Source organism: Neomonachus schauinslandi, chromosome 6, assembly GCF_002201575.2.
Source record: "Neomonachus schauinslandi chromosome 6, ASM220157v2, whole genome shotgun sequence".
Lineage (NCBI taxonomy): Eukaryota > Metazoa > Chordata > Mammalia > Carnivora > Phocidae > Neomonachus > Neomonachus schauinslandi.
In genome coordinates this window covers 81203036-81220142 of record NC_058408.1, presented here as the reverse complement: position 1 = coordinate 81220142, position 17107 = coordinate 81203036, and the positions used below count along the sequence as shown (strand labels likewise).

The following is a 17107-nucleotide window of genomic DNA, read 5'->3' as shown; positions in this document are numbered from 1 at the left end:
CCAATACTTAAGGTGTGCCTGTTAGGTCCCTGTTATTTACCCACATGATTCCAGGCATCAGGAAAGCAAAGAGGAGCAAGACAGAGTTCTTGCCTTCAAAACACTCGCAGGCCAGTGTTGGAAGTAGACACAAATAGGTCATTTCAGTGCCATGTGAGAAGTGCCCCAGGGAGGGCAGGTTGTTGGGTGCAGTGGGGGTGTGGAAGGCTATTGGCAGGGGGTGATGACAGAAGGGAGAAGGAGAGCCAGGGTGGAGGGTCTCACCCACTCCCGGGTCTCCAGGGACCCCCGAGGCAGCACTAGGAAGCATCGCCTCCCCTGCTGAGCCTTTTGCAGGAGCACTTCATCCCCAAAGGGCAAGGAGCAGGTGGCCCTCCCCAGAGCCACTGGCTGATATGGCCACAGCTTCCTCTTTGTCACTTCCACATGGTACCCTTGTCCATGGACAGGAACTGCTACAAGGCCCTCGCTAGCCATGGGTGAGTAGCTCTGGAGATGGGGTCAGTAGCCTGTGCACACCAGGGGGACAACTGACAGCCCCATCCTGTGGGCAGCGGCTACAGCGACACTCCCAGCCAGCCTATTGGGGGAGCACGGGGCGAGACAGGGACAGGTCTGTTCCCGCAGGTGTGTGCACCTGCCTTCCCCGCCCCCACCCCTGCCAGGCACAGCCCGTACCCGTGACCCTCAGAAGAAGGGAGTTACTCCATAGTCACCACAGTGGTGAAGGGGAACCAAGTAGCTTCCCATTTTCACGGTTCTGCAATTGGCAATGTGGGGACAATCTTTCCCCATCTCTCAAAACTAGAAATTCTTTTAATTGTAAAGGCAACGCATGCTTACAATAAAGCACTCTAAAGACAATGGAGAATAGTCTACAATGGAAAGTTAAAATCCTTCTCGCTAGCCCTGCTACCACCACCACCCCCCCAGCACCCCCCACCACGAGCCGCTGTGAAGAATTTCTTGCGTCTCCTTCCAGGCCTTCCCTACATGCGAATACACGTGCTTGGTTGTTCCAAATAGGTAGCAGGATACGCAGTGTTCTGTGACTTCTTATTCACTCATCTCTGCATTTTGGATGTATTTCCATGTTACTCTGGATAACCCGATTTCCTTTTTGTTTTTATCAGTCCTTCATCTCTTTTTAAAGGCAATTGATTGCCCTGAACCGGAAATGGCTGGGGGCCGTCCGCCTCCTTCATAGTGAGAAGAGGCAACAGATAGAAGCAGAAATAGCATGAGTCAGACCAAGCTCAGAATTCTAGCATGCTAGCTGTGTGGTCTTCGGAGGTGTCTTGACCTCTCTGGGCTCAGAAGACACATCAGTAAAAATACGATTATATACATGAATTGGGCTAAGGACCAGAGTGTAATAATTGCTCAGGAATTGTAGTTCTTCTTAAATGGAGAGACATTCAATATTGGTGTATTGCAAGCCTCAATGTTAAGATGATGATTCTCACGGCGCCCGGGTAGCTCAGTCCATTGAGGATCCGACTCTTGGTTTCGGCTCAGGTCATGATCTTAGGGTCGTGAGACTGAGCCCCACATGGGCTCTGTGCTCAGCAGGGATTCTGCTTGAGACTCTCCCCCTTTGCTGCCCCCCCAAATAAATAAATAAATCTTTAAAGAAAAAAAAAAGATGGTGATTCTTCCCACATTGATCTGTGGATGCAACTAGATCCCTATCAACATCTCATAAAGTTCTTTTTTTCCCCCCAGAAACTTTTTCAGTGATTCTCCCCTTGCTGCGCATTGGAAGCACTTGTGAAGAGCCCAAAAGAATACAGATGCTGGATCCCAGCCTCAGAGGCTCTGATTTAAAACGGGGCTGAAGCTGACAACACAGGTTGGCTAGGATCACCGGGCTGTGCCCGTGGGGTTGCTGTTAGTGGGGTGGGCTGGAGTCACCTGGGAGGTCGCCTCACCGGAATATCGGGTGGTCGACGCCTACTGTAGGCTGGGGCCTCAGCAGGGGCTACCAGGCCAGACACACGTGGCCTCTCTGTGTGGCCTGAGCTTTCTCATATTGTGGAGGCTGGGCTCCTAGAGAGAGAATCCAACGGGATCGGGGAAGCTATTTTATCTTGCATGGCCTAGCCTGAGGTATGACACGGTAGCCCCTCTCTAGTCATGGGCTCCCTTAGATTCAAAGGGAGGGAACATAGGCCCTACTTCTCAGTGGGAGGGATGTCAACATCACATCAACACAAAATTGTAAGAAGATGTGGGATGTGGGGCACCTGGGTGGCTCAGTCGTTTAAGCGTCCGCCTTCGGCTTAGGTCATGATCTCAGGATCCTGGGATGGAGCCCCGTGTTGGACTCTCTGCTTAGCAGGGAGCCTGCTTCTTCCTCTCCCACTACATATAGATTAAAGCCTGCTGTAAGGTAAAGAAACCCCAAACCCAAAAATCCCTGGGATGCATTATTTGCAATATATGGGACAAAAGGCTAGTTAACTTAAAAATATATAGGGCACTTGTAGGTCAATAAGATTGTTCCAATCAAAAAAGAAACAAAACCAAAAACACAAACCAAACTTGTAGAGGCAATTGATAAAAGAATTTACAATGATAAATATACATTTTAAAAGTCAAACTCAACTAAGAGAATGTAAGCTTTAATAAACAACCTCCCCTCGATGTTCATGTGTCTGACTGGCAAAGATGAAAAGAAAAAAGAACTATCCCAGAATAAAAATGCTGGGAGTAGGTGTTCTCAAACAGTCCTGCTGGTGGGAGTGTAAATTGGTACAAACTTCTGGAAGGCAGATGGCAGTATATATCTAAAGCTTTAACATTTTGAATAATATTGAGTCGTATTCTAGAGAAGTGAATAAGGACACTTTGACGTAAGTACAATGTTGCTTATTAAGTGTGTTTTACCATAGCAAAAAAAAAAAAAGAAAAAAAAGAAACATTCTAAATGTTTGTCAGTAAGAGAGTTTGTGAGAGTTGACTGTCCATTCATAGAATATAATACTATTGCGGCCATTAAAAGTGATGTTCATATGCACATTTATTTAAATGGAAAATAAAAATACCAAAAAGTATATTAAGCAGGATCCCATTTTTTGTTGTATACAATTTACAAAATACACATAACACGATTTTGTTTGCGTGTGTCAGTTTACATTTCTGGGATAAGATATCAATGTATTAATGGGATGATTGCTAAGTAGTGAGCTTTCTGGTGATTTCTATTTCATGTACTTAACCTTGACTTTCCAGTTTTCTAAATGTAAATGTGTTAAACACAAAGAAATAAAAGTAAAATACCATAAAAATTTTTTTAATTAAAAAATACAGTAAAAATAATCTCTATCTAATTTCTACTTAAAATGTTCTGTAAAAAGGGGGGTGGGAAGGATGTGTTGAGTGTGGCCTATAAGCAAACCAGATCCGGAGGTGGGTTCTGCTCTGATCGTTACTGACTGACTGACCTTTGATTAGTTATGTCACTTTGGGCCTCAGCTTCCTGACTCATGCAATGGGCACAATAAATTCTACTTCATAAGATTATCAAGAGGAAGGAGTCTCCTTTCGCATTTACATTCATCAGATGAAAGCTTCTTCCCGGAGGATCCTTACTGAGCTCCCTTCTCTAAAGTCCTTAATATTTGAACCAATCATTTCTCACCACCTGGCATTAATATCTCCTAAGCAACTAGATACACACTCGCTGAGTGAGGACCAGGTCTTACTTGCCTTGTGCCTGCATTTTCTGGAATTCTGTGTCATCCTCCGCTTAGATGCACTGGGAACCTGGTCTCTGGAGGGATGAATATACGCTTCCATGTACACGCAAGTACACTTAGGAATACTTCTGTGTGGTCCTCCCAACGCTGACCACACTGCTGTGGCCGGGTCACCACGGACATCTGTAAACATTGACTGAGGAAGATAGGACTCTGGGAGGAACCCCGCTAGGCTCTTTGGGGGAAATCTGCATTAAAAGGCTTGACAACGCTGAGAAATTGTGACATTTAGATTTCCTGTGGTAGCAGATGAGGCAACTAACCAATATTAGGAAAGTTCTAGAGCAAGGCGATGGGAAAGCCTGAGCAGGGTCTTTTGGGGAAGTTATCGGGGCCTTCAGACCTGGGAGCCTCAACCTCCACCTCAACCCCCAGCCAAGCAGGCATTGCGAGGCTTTTCCTGCCCTCTAGTGGTCTCCTCTGGAATTGCCTTTGAGAAGACCGGCCCCCGAGTAGAAACCTTGAGCGTCGCTCGAGGCTCATCTATTCCCAGCTCGCTTCAAGTCAACGAGAAGCCAACCGTAGAGCCTGTTCTTTAACTCTGGCGGGACCCCTTCTCCTGGCCCGAGAAGAGGGGGGTGGCCAGTGCGGGACTCCGGAGCCGTAGCCCAGCAGCGACATCTTTGCCAGGGCCACCGGGGCTGGTCTCGTCCTCCTTCCGAGCAAACCTGCTCAAGCCGGTGTTGGTGGTATAGTGGTGAGCATAGCTGCCTTCCGAGCAAACCTGCTCGCTCCAGGTCCCACTAAAGGCATTTTTCAAAACCATGTTTCCTCTTAACATTTTATTATCTTCGCAACATTTTTGTCACAGGTTCGTCTGGTTACAAAGAGATGTAACGTCCAGTTTATTGCCTATATTGGCATTTAAGAAATAAAACTGTTACATCACGCTTACAAGTGTATCCAGGGGGACCTGCATACAAGTGATTTCAGCCCTTTCCGAGAAATCCTAATAAGTCTGTTTGTACTTCTCATTCCCATTCCCCGTAAAATGTTACTGCAGTGTGATGTGTTTCTGTCCTTGCAAGTCTTTTATGGACCACCCCGGAGTGAATCACCCAGACTTGAGGGGAAGGAAGGGACTGTGGAGGGGGCACCCAAGGGGAAGGTCAGGGTGGCAGGTCAGGCGGTGTAGATGGGATGGGGGCACGTGCAGGGCCACCTTCACTGTTAAAAGTGGACTATCCACTATTGTTTTGGGCTCCCTGGCTCGCTTCAGGAGGGTCTGCTGTGAAAGGAAGTGAGGGGCTCAGGGAGGATTTATTTATTTCAGATTTTTAGATTTATTTTAGAGAAAGAGAGAGTGCGCATGAGCAGGGGAGGGGGAGGGGTGGAGGCGAGGGAGAGAATCTCAAGCAGGCTCCAAGCTGAGCAAGGTGCCCCATGCGGGTGGGGGGGTGGGGGCTCCATCTCACCACCCTGAAACCAAGAGTCAGATGCTCAACCGACTGAGCCACCCAGGCGCCCCATGGTGGTTGTTTTTTTTTTTTAATATTTTATGTATTTATTTCAGAGAGTATGAGAGAGTGCACAAGTGGGGGGAGGGGCAGAGGGAGAGGGAGAAGCAGACTCCCCACCGAGCAGGGAGCCCAAGGACCCTGGGATCAGGACCCGATTGGAAGGCAGACGCCCAACTGACTGAGCCACCCAGGCACCCCGGTGTTTGTTTCTTTAAATCTGTGAGTGGATTACTAGTAAGACCCCAAAACCCTTAATTCCTCAGATAAGAAAATTCAGTTGCTGTGAGTATTGAAGTAAAACGGCCCAGGTCATAGGTAAGGAGATTCACTTCGCTCTAGGACTACTGACATGGCCTGCCTTTTAAGACCCTTTCCCTCTGAAAAGCCTTTTTAGATCAGCTATGCCCTTATTATTTATTTTTTTTAGGTGTACAACATGGTTCGATGATCATATACATCATGAAATGCTCACCACGGTAAGTATAGCTGCCATCTGTCACCATGTATCAACAAAATTATCACAATATTATTATATTTCCTACGCTGTACTTTTCATCCCTGTGATCCGTTATTATTTCTTTTTTGGATTCTTAAATTGTGTGTGTGTGTGTGTGTGTTAGGTAAATTGATCATTTGAGGCATCACCCCCTGGGGTGTCCTTTCTCTCTCCATCCCACCCATGGACCCCTGCCTGAGAGGCCGGCCACTGAGGCTCCATATGCTCTCAGGAGGGATGTTCTTGGGGTGGTAGTGAACAAGGGTATGAGCAGGAAAAGATGTGCAAGGCCATGCCTGTGGGCAGAGGAGCCCCAAGGAGGGCTCAGAGCAGAGGGGGAGGGGTGGGGTAAAAGGAAGAAGGCCCTGGCCCACTGACTGCCCTGTCCCCCTCGGGGCATGGAGGGACAGCTGCACGTCACCCCATCTGCACAAGCGGTGAGGGAGGGCTGAGGGAAACACTGCAGTCCCCATAGGCCAGGGGGCCGGGGTGAGGAGGCTGCAGAGTGACCCTTGAGGACCACAGGACCAACCACTCCAAGACACACAGAGGAAGACCCTGAGAAACTGAGCGGCCAAGCACAGGTAACACCAGTGGGGGTGGAAGGCCAGCCTGAGACTGGGGGGCTGGTCCGCAAGCTGCAGAGAGTTGAGATTGCGGCCTGGGTGAGGAAGGAGGGGTTCAACAAGACTCCTGAATATGACTGAGTTTGAACCCAGAGTGACTGAGAAATTACTGCATTGAACTAGAATTCCCCTAGAGTGAGTTGTCTGCCAATGCAGGCTCCGAGTCTGAAAATCAAAATGAGTTATGGAATAAAAAAGACTTTTTTGGTACATTTTGTGTACATCTGTATAATTCATACTTACTAGTTATGCTGTAACATGTATCCTAATTGGATACAAGTATGTGTGACATGATTATGAGATAGCTTTTTACCTTTTTTGGGGGTGGGGGGGACAAAACTACAGACAAACATACTCAAAAGTAGAGATCACCAGAATTACAAACTCCTGTATCAGTTAGGGTCTCAACAAAAGATAGATGTGCTCCCATGAGGATAATTCGAGTGAGGGTTAAAGTTAGGGCTGGGGTGTGGGGAACCAGTCTGAGCGGATAGGGCAGGGGGTTGTTACCTCCCTGATGCCCAGAGAGACCAGGGGAGGAAATGGTTCTGGGGACACTGGCAGGGTGGGAGTGGGGGGTAAAGATCTGTTCTCACTCTCTTCTTTCCCTCCTTTGCCTGCTAGGAAGCCGGGGGGCAAGGGAGCCATAGAAGTTGTCCAAGTGGTTTGGCCTCTTGGGGTTCAGATCAGGATGGGGAGAGTAGACGGACAAATGGAAAGTATCTGGCATAATCCCATATGCCAACACCTAGCTGCAACAAGTGTATTAGGTTTCTACTGCTGCTGTAACCAGTTACCACACATTCTGTGACTCAAAACACCACCATGGGAAATCTCCCAGTTGAGGTCAGAAGCCCAGCACAGCGTGGCTCAGGTGGGTCCTCTGCTGAGGGTCTCACAGGGCTGCAATCAGGGGGTCTGGAGGGCCGTGCCCCTTCCTGAAGGCTCTGGGGAAGAACCCGCTCCTAGGCCCATGCAGGTTGTCGTAGGACCTGGTTCCCTGTGGTTATAGAACTGAGGTCCCAGTTTGCTGACTGTTGGCCAGGAGTTGTTCTGAGCTTGTAGAGGTAACCTTGCTCCTTGGCTCATAACGGCCTTCCTCCATTTTGAAGGCACCGATGGCCGGTCAAGTCCTTCCTACCCTTCAGCTTTATCTTACCTGCTTTATGTTTTGGCCTTAGTTGATTCTTCTGCCTTCCTCTTCTGGCTTTCCGGGCCCTCCTGCATTGTCCAGGATAAAGAATCTCCCTGTTTTAAGGTACCTAATAACTTTAATTCTATCTGCAAAGTCCTTTCACAGGACTACCTAGACTAGAATCTTGGCATCTTTAGAATATAGGCAACTACTACAGTGATCAGCAACTTGCCAATCTTCCATCACAAGCTTTTCTTTTTTTAGTGATTAAAAAAAAAAAAACAACTATATTGAGCTATAACTCACATGCCATACAATTCACTTATTTAAAGTGCACATTTAACAGTTCTTGTATATCACATTCTTAATCTTGAAGAGTTGTGGTAGAATATATATATGTAACATAAAATTTGCCATTTTAACCATTTTTGAGTGTGTAATTCAGTGGCATTGAGTACTTTCACAATGTTGTATGATCATTACATCCCAAACTCTTCCATGACCCTAAATAAAAACTCTGAAACCATTAAGTGGTAACTCTCCATTCGCCCTGGCCCCAGCCCTGGTGACATCTAGTCTACCTTTGGTCTCTGTGAATTTGCCTAATCGAGGGACCTCATACATGTGGAATCATATATTTGTTCCTTTGTGTCTAGCTTCTTTCACTTAGCATAATGACTTCAAATTTCATCCATGTTGTAACATGCTGGAACTTCTTTCCTTTTTATGGCTAAACATTCCATCGTAGGAGTACAACACTTATTTATCCTTTCATCTGTTGATGGGACTTGGGCTGTTTCTACCTTTGGTTATCGAGAAAATGCTGCTGTGAACACTGGATCTGTTTGAGCCCGTTTTCAATTCCTTTGGGTGTATACTTAGAAGTGGAATTGCTGGATTTGGTAACTTTATATTCAAATTATTAAATGGCTATTGTCTTATCCTCAATCAGCCCCCAACAGTAAATGTCTTCATTCAAACAAGATAAAGATTTTTTTTAACAAAAAATTGTTTAATTTTCTGCACTGATATTTGTACAGCTGTAAACTCAAGGAATCATCCAATACTTGTATAAATCTGGGGGAACAGTTAATAAGCACCTTCAGTGGATTCCACAGTTTAAGAATTGACCATTTGAAAACTTTTAGAATGAATCTAGTAAAATGAATAAAATAGTTATAAAAACCTATACAAAATCATGACAAACATTTGATATAGAGGGTTTGATATGGAACGATAAATATAAAAAATAAGCAAAACTAATTCAGGGGGCTGGGCTGGATAAAAGACCCATGTGTTCCCCAAATCGTGTGATTTTGGGGGATATATCTGGCTCTCGAAACAAACTCCAATTATTCAGGGAAAGGCTCTTTCCCGATCCAGGTGCCACTGGGATGCTGAAGCAGATGAGGACAATGTGGGGAGGAGGTACAGGTGGGACAGGGAGGAATGAACTCCCTGAGGTTTGCAGATAAGGGGAAGGATCTCTGCCCCAAGGAGAAAAACAAGCAAATTCTTCCATGTCTTCAAGCATAAGTGTTCTTTGGCAAAAGGTGCCATTTTCTCTTTGGGATTATTAAAGAGTTTCTCTCATTGCTGTCGTCAAATGCCCTTCTCTACCCTTTCCTCTTGATCAGTCTCTTTTTGGTACTTTCCACTGAGCTTTCTCTACTCCCTTACCCTAATCCTTCCTGACTCCCAACTCCTTATATGCTCAGCTTTCAATCCAAAATTCCGATTGTTTTGCAACTCTGGGAAGCAGCCAATAAAAGGTAACACTAGCTACTCGTCTGGCCTGGAGATGTTTCTAAACACATAAACATGACAGGTGGCAATGGTCACTTTAATTACACCAATGAGCAATCAAGGGTCTGGGTCAGTAGTACAAATACTCAACCTGGCCCTCTTTGATGAAAAGACAGCCAGCAAGGGCCATGAGCAGAGGGAGAAACAAAGGAGAAGTGAGCTCATGTTGACTGTAGATCAGCTCTCACCAGTGCGGGAGGGAGGGAAGGGCCCATAGGGGAGTCATCACTGGTACCAGCCCCCAGCTATGCCCGAAGTGAGGGAGGCGGGGCATCGGTGCCAGCCGTGGGGCCAGGCTACTCAAGAGACCAGATGCTGGGATCCAGGTGCTTTGCGCAAACAGGAATAATCTGGTAACCACTGGTGTAAATTAAGTAAGCACTTCTGAAAAATCCTCATCCTCAAACACCTGACTCTACACCTTGAAATTCCTGCCACTGGACACTCTTTTGACTGAAGGCTTTGCCTACCTGCTGAAATGCCAGTAACTTATCTGGGAGGGGCTGCTCCTTACGGCCCACAAGTATCCACATAGCCCTAAGACAGGGTGGGTTTTGAATGAAGGCCAAGGCTTACTCACTGTGATGGGGACCTTGGGCAGGATGCAGGTGGTACAGACTCAGGGGGAGAAAGCTAGGAGGATGAGGGAAATCTGAGCACCAAGAGAAAAGCGAGGGAGGATTAACTCCCTCCTTCATTCACAGCCTCGCCTGGGTGGCCCTGGCTGGTATGTCAGGGAGATAACAGGATGGCAGGTGTGTCAGAGTGAGGCTGAGCTCATAAGGCCACAGGGGAGGGGGCAGCTCAGGCCTGGGGAGTCTCTGCTCACCACTGGGCTGCTAAGTTGGGGAAAGGTTCCAGAGCACTGGGATGGGCATATAATCCTCCCTTGGGAGGGTTTTCTGTCTGTGTGTAGGGGAAGAGATTTTCCCATTCTGGAAGCCCAGGGCATATGTTTTGGGGGACAGTGAGGGGAACACTGTTGGGGCTCAGGCTGGATAGGATCTGGGCGTGGTGGCCACCAGATCAGATAGTTTTCAGTCTGGACCCTTTCAAATAGGGTGCTGCTGAATACTTGCAGAGGGAATGAGGCACTCTTGTCTTTATTTCTGCTCGATACAGTCAACTCCCAGAGTGTTGTCAGGGCAACGGCAGGTCCTGCTTCCGGGGGTGGCCAAGCAGAGGTGGGTGCAGCCACCATTGTTCACTGAGCAATAGTTGTGACCTGGAAAAGGCAGAAATCAGCTCAATTGCCCCCTAAGAGAGGAACCTCTGTATTAGCCCCCTCTTTAGTTTCCAGGGGGCCAAGCATGTGGGTGCTCCAGGAATAGGGAATCCTCTTCACTAAGGATCTGCCAGATGGGCAAAAACATCGTTTTCCGATTCCTGAGTTGGGGACTGTGCCGATTTACCATCAAAGCTACTGAACAGGTCTCAGGAAGGATTTTCCAGCTCTCATTATAACACGGAGCTGGAATTTTCAAGCACAAAGCGCTCTCTGTCTAGCTTGTCCACTCGGCTTCACATTGGACCAGGGTGGTGGGGGGGGCAGGTGGGAAGCCAAGGAGGGCGAGTTCAGGGAGAGCAGATTCTGGAGCCGGGCTGCCTAGCTCACCCCCAGCTGTGCCTCTGAGCTGTGTGACTCTGGGCCAGCGGCTTCAGTTTTCCTTACTTATAAAATGGGCACAAGCACAGTACCCACCTCAGTGGGGCTGCTATGAGGATTAGTGAACCAATGAGCACACAGCACCGAGAACGCCGGGTCGATGTATGTGAAGTACGCAGCTCACAGTAAGCACCTCATCCATGTTCGTCATTATTAGGAGCAACAATTATTATTGTGGCTGTGAGGCCAAATCGATGGACTTTGAAAGCAGCAGAGATCATAACACGGATGTTCCTCTTTGGAACCTGAAGACCACTCACTTCTAGAGCCAGCCCAAGATTCAGCGCTTTCCCTCACCCTGGTCCACCATCTCCACCTCATCCCCTAATGTTTTCTACGTGGCTCACCCACTAAATAATGGAAGACGCATGATGGAAGGGACTGGGTCTCACCTGCCACGTGATGAGGGCTGCAAGAGGCCAGGGTGTGGGCTTGCAGCCTCAGGGCACCCTGAACAGTAAGAGCACAGGTGAGTTACCTTGGGGACACTGAGCCAGGGCCATGGTGACGCCATATAGCCGGGTCTGCTTGTGGGGGTGGAAGGTATCCGTCTCTTTGGAAATAGCAAGGTCTACAGCGACCACGGAATTCCTACGGAACACCAAAGGGCAGAAGGTAAAGACATATCTGATGGCTCGAACCTTCTGTCTACAGGGCAGCCTCTTCTGTGGTTTTGGGGACAAACCAGAGGCCACGCAGAGACACGGTGGCCTGCCTTCCTAGCCATCCCTCCCTCCTCCTGTGAAGGGACAAGCCTGCGTTTCTCTGGCTTCTTAAAAAAGGACAAAGATGAGCTAAGCTCTCCCCTCAGCTCTAACTTCCAAGCTGGGAAAGCAGCTTTCTCTCCAGATGCCCCTGACCACAGCTGCTTGCTCTGTGTGAAGCCTCCTTTGTGCAGGATGGGTGGTCAAGAAGGGGCTGTGGGAATACTGTAGTTTAAGAAGCGAAATGAAGTAGGGGCACAGCATGGGCATGGAGCCCACCCACCGAGGGACCTTGGGCCAGCTTGTGGGGAGAGAACAGACACGCTCCAGAAGTCCAAGTAGGTGCCCATCCAGGAGCATCCAGATGATAAACAGCACCTCCTGCCCCCACCACCCCAGGCGCCCTCACCCTCACTCTTCTTCCCCCTCCTTTCCTAACAACCAGAAGGATGAGGCAGGGGGCCACATGGCAGGGGGCTTGGCCTCCCAGAGACAGGGTGGCAGGGCAGGCTCCCCAGCCCCTGCTGACGTACGTCTTCCAGTCTGTGTAATACAGATGTTTCCCATAGCTGGTGACAGCAAAAGGGTACTGGAGTCCTTCGAGAACCCTGCGTCGGCCGGACTGCCCGGGCTTCAGACACTCCACCCGACTGGTGCCTATGTGGAGCGAAAACAAGGCGTTCATTGTGCACACATGAGACGGCCCCTTTGTGTCAAGACGAGTGATGAGCGCAAGGGTGAGAGAAGTCAGTGCGACCATGACAGATCCTGGAGAACACACGTGACCCGCTCTTCAACCGTGGAAAGCTTTCTCTCTGCCCTGCCTTGCCCCTGTCGCTGGCCAACTCCCACCTCCGCTGGGGGACCCAGACCTGGTTCCGACGTGGGCCGGAGCCGAGGGGCCGTTCCTTGCTCCACTCATTCCCAGAGCGGCTGGGGACTTAGTAGGAATGATGACGTCTTCCAGGTCTCGCTCAAGTCCCTACCCCCTGAAGCCTCCCAGGCCCTCCCTCCCCTCACTCAGAGCCCTTACCCTGGACGCAAGATGCAGCCCCTACACCCTGCCCCACGATGGCAGCCAGCAGTGTTGGGAACAGGGCAGGTACGGTACTCCACAGACACGGACAGCTGACTGACCCTGCTCCCCGAAGGAGCATCCCGCCCACATGCCTGCCTCAGGCACACCCCACAGCAGGGGCTCACAGCAGGACTGCACGCCTTTCTCTTCCTTGGCTCCAAGTCCCGCCTGAGTCCTTGGGGACAGATTCGAGCTATAGGAATGTAAGGCATGAATTGCATAATAGATGATATTAGGATGAGGACAGGCTCAAGGGGTCAGCACGCTTTCTCTCCAAGGGCCAGATGGTAATTAATTTAGGTTTTGTGGGCCAAGAGGCACAATTGAGGACATGCTGGAGGCATTTATGTAACCTCTTACAATGTTAACATTTAAAAATGTAAAAACCATTCATAAGACCCAGGTGGTACTAAAGCGGGTGGCTGGTTGGATCTGGCCCATGGGCTAGAGGTTGCTGACTCTTGACTGAGAAGACTGAGAACTTGCCCTTGGACAGCGAGCGTCAAGCCTTGAGAAACAATACATCGCAGAGCAAAGATGGGCAGCTGTTTTTGCGCAAGAAAGTGAAAGAGCTATCTCACACCATCTTCCCCAGAACAGATACTAGCCCGCAGTGGGTAAGAATAAATGTTTAGTTTAAAGAAGAAAAAAAAAGCACTGCTCCAAAGCCAGGAGTCAGGCCTGGGGCTTTCCGTCACCTGCGTCCACCCAGCAGAGCTGAGATGAGTAGGCATCAAATGTCAGCCCGTTGGGCAAGCCCAGGTCATCCTGCACGAGAATCCTCCGGTTCGTGCCGTCCATGTAGGAAGTTTCAATTTTGGGGCTATCTCTGTTCCAGTCGGTCCAATAAAGGTTCCTGGAGGAGGAAAAGGAAGGGAAAGAGGGAGACAAATAACGAAAAGGATGAGAAGAAGTTTACAAAGACAACTTAAAAAAAAACCCACGATGAAGACATTAGCAGGTGTTCAAACACAGTGTGGCTAAAACGGGTCTGGAGACGATAAGACATGTTCTCCTTTGGGAAGAGACTTGGATTTGGGGGTTGTTTGAATTTGGTTACTCTTTACTAGTGAATTCGCTTCCCTTAAACATAACTGACATGTTCTATCTCGCTAAAGTGGGTCAAAAAGACAGCACAAAGCAGATCACCACAATGAGACAGACGTGGGAATTCCTGTCTGCTGTCCCTACACAGGGGGGCACAGCATCTGCCATCAGGGAGGTGGCCACGGGGCCACAGAACTAGGGATGTGGCCTCACAGGGAAGGGATCAAAGTGTGAAGGCGCTGAGGGCGTGGTGTGTAAGATTCAGAGCCTGTTGTAGGGAAAAAGAGAGAAAGCATTGATGTGATGACAAAACCCAAGAAGGGGTCTTCCAGGGGTCCATGGTGTGTTGGCCTGAGCCCCAGGGGTACATTTATGCTCCTCTGATACCCTTTTGGGGCTGACACAACACAGGTATTGATCCACATTCAACTCAAATGGAAATAACCAATTTCTGAGCTGTCGACTTACAGGGTCCCTTCCTTAAAGATTTAAAAGTGGAACATGGGATCAAGTCCATGGTCACAGGGAACTGGGATAAATGTTCTGGCATTTCACCGTGCAGATCTCTAAGCCACCCACTGAGACCTGTTCATCCTGTGACGCATTCATTTCAGGAGGGCGATGCCAGAGTTAGAGCCTACCGCTTGAGAATATATAAAAAAGCAGCTGCAAACTGAATAGACCCACACGCATATTTACACACAGTTACCCTCGCACGGAGTCTGTTACGATGCCTCTGGGATTCACCAAATCAGTCTCAAACAGCACCCGGCGCTGGGTGCCATCCAGCTTTGCAACTTCTATTCGATCCAAATGAGAATCAGTCCAGAAAATGTTGCGGCCAAGATGGTCAAGGGCAATGCCTTCTGGACTTCCAAGATCTAGAACCAAACACAGGACACTGCTGGGTTTTTTAAGCAGGTGAGATTAGGTTTTTCTGATTACTCAGTGTTATTTCACATGGTGTTCCACCCTTGCACTTTGGGAAAACGAATGGGAATGTGGAATGCTTGTTGCTTATAAGTTAACCAACACTCAAAGTGATGCATTAAAGAATGTCACTCATTCACTTGGCAGACACCTACCCTGTGTACCATACTGGGAACCAAGCCCAACATCACACCTCAGCTGTGGCCCTGGCTTCCAGGAGCTCGCAAGCGATCACAATTCAGACTGAGTTCTGGCTTTATGGGAACATGGAGGCGGACACCAGACTTAGCCTGGGGAGACCCAGGAAGGATTTCTAGGGGAAGTGACACCTCGTGAAGCTGGCTCCTGAAGGACCAGCAGGAGTCTGTCAGGCAAAGATCTTAGCTGAGGGATGCCAGGTGGTGGGACCAGCACATAAGTATAAAGGAAGATTGGACATGGCTTGAAGTGAACTATATATAATTTTAGACGGCTGGAGTCTGTGAGGATGGGAGAGCCGCCAGAGATGAAGTTAGGATGCCCGTGTTAAGGAGCTTAGAGCTTATCCCATGAGCAAAGGGGAGGCATAGGAAGATCTTAAGATGGGAATGGAACAAAAAATAGATTTGCCTTATTCACTAGTTATTGGGGGAAAAGGGTCATCTCAGAGAAGTAATAGCAAGAAATCATAGCTGTTATTTCTTTTATACAAATATGAAAAGTGCAAAGAAGGGGCGTCAGTTATCAGAAGTAACACTCCCAGAGTCCGTACTAGGTTATAAGTGACTGATTCTCAAGCCAGGGCTTGCCACAGGGTAAGCCCACTGCAATATGAGCCTTCAGTGCCCACCTAACCTAACCACAAGTTCAAGACTGAAATGATGCCCTGACTACAAATAAAAACAAACTAAACATTAGATCCCCACCAGGGTTTTACTGGTCACTTAGGATTCTTTCCTAATCTTACTGATTCGACAGCTAAAGGTCACTTAGTATGGCTGGAAGCCAGGAAGGGGAAGAGGCCAAGGAAGAAGCTACTCTACCCGAGGGATCCCAGGTTTGAGGAAATCATTCCCACACTGTGTTTTTCGCCAATGTGTAAGCGGTTCAGACCCTCGGCTCTCTCAGATCAGCCTTCACTTGACTCCTAATATGACCTTGACTGTGGATGCTGGAAACACCAAAGCCCCGCCCCCCCGGAAAGGACCCCTGCCAGAGGAAGTTTATTAAGAATGAGAAACAGCCCTTGAACAAGGTTTTTATTATTCAAACCAGAAGCAGAGATTTGGGAGGTATTAAAATATTTCCCACGTCCCTAGGGGAGAAGGGGCAGCAAGGCTGACCTCGGAAGACTTCTGGTGTCTTTCAGACAAAACCAGAATAAATCATTCCAGGGTCTATCTGGGATGAGCACATCCTCTGCCAGGGACACTGACGACTCAGACACACAGACAGGAAAGTCGGGGGGAAGGCTGTTCAATAGCACTATTTCACAAGACATCCAGGGACACCCAGAAACTCCGTGTCATTCCATCTCCTTAGAAACAGCTCCGGTCCTGATTTCGAACCCAAGAGCAACCAAACCTCCTCCTCCAACCAGGAAAAAACTTCTTTTTGAACTATCACGCCAAAGAAATGTCTGGAAAACCTCACCCTTTACTGTGCAGTCAGGGCTTCTTAAGAAGGGAAGACAGCAAGGCGGTATTTTCCATACTGCTTATGTCAAGAGGAAACAGATTAGGATACTTATTAAAGATATTTGGGTAGGAGTTTAACTCAAGGAAAGAGAGAGACGCTTAGCATTGGGACCCCATTCTACCTTCACTCACTAGGGAGGCACCTACCTGTACCATGATAAAGGATGAAGTGGAAGTTTCTTTCTCCCTTTTTAAATAAAAGAGAATTTTCCCCAGTGATCTTCCCTCTACAAAGATCACATTCTAGTTTCATTCTGTGTTTTCACAGTGGACTTTGGCCTGGAATGTTCCTTACTGAGCTTAAAGCTTTCTTGGATGATTATCAGTTCCAGAAGCAACAGGAAATAGCAGTGATGACCTACTCCCCTCTTCCACGGGGTTTGCAAGTCAAACCAGAGATAACAGCAACAACATTTTTAACAGAGAGAGGGAGAAGACGCAAAAAGGCATTTTCAAAATTCTGTTCATTAAGCCAAACCATGAAAACTGGCAGACATTATTTAAGTAGCACCTTGGCTTCTAGAAAAGGATGTGGGGTCTATGTCCGAAGCTAGACATATTTAAGTCAACCTCTGCTTGATTCCTGCTCCTGCTGCATCATCTTTTGTGAAGGAGCCAAGGAAGGGGGAAAAAAAAACTTCCCCACAGGCTGTTCCACAGGCACAGCGACTCTCTGGGAATATCAATTGTCATGGAAACATTAAACTGGAAATTGGAAAAGC

At 48.2% G+C, this 17107-nt stretch overlaps 1 protein-coding gene across 1 annotated transcript in view; it reads right to left on the bottom strand.

Moving 5' to 3' along the window:
- Positions 1-8476: 8476 nt before the first annotated feature.
- NID1 (nidogen 1) overlaps positions 8477-17107 on the bottom strand; it is a 78930-nt gene continuing 70299 nt past the window's right edge. The window contains exons 16-20 of the mRNA XM_021696082.1: positions 14489-14660; positions 13431-13588; positions 12188-12311; positions 11429-11541; positions 8477-10509 (exon numbers count right to left, since the gene is read on the bottom strand). Of these exons, the coding sequence (XP_021551757.1) occupies positions 10388-10509; positions 11429-11541; positions 12188-12311; positions 13431-13588; positions 14489-14660 (689 nt within the window). The 3' untranslated portion in view covers positions 8477-10387. The remainder of the gene's footprint in view (positions 10510-11428; positions 11542-12187; positions 12312-13430; positions 13589-14488; positions 14661-17107) is intronic.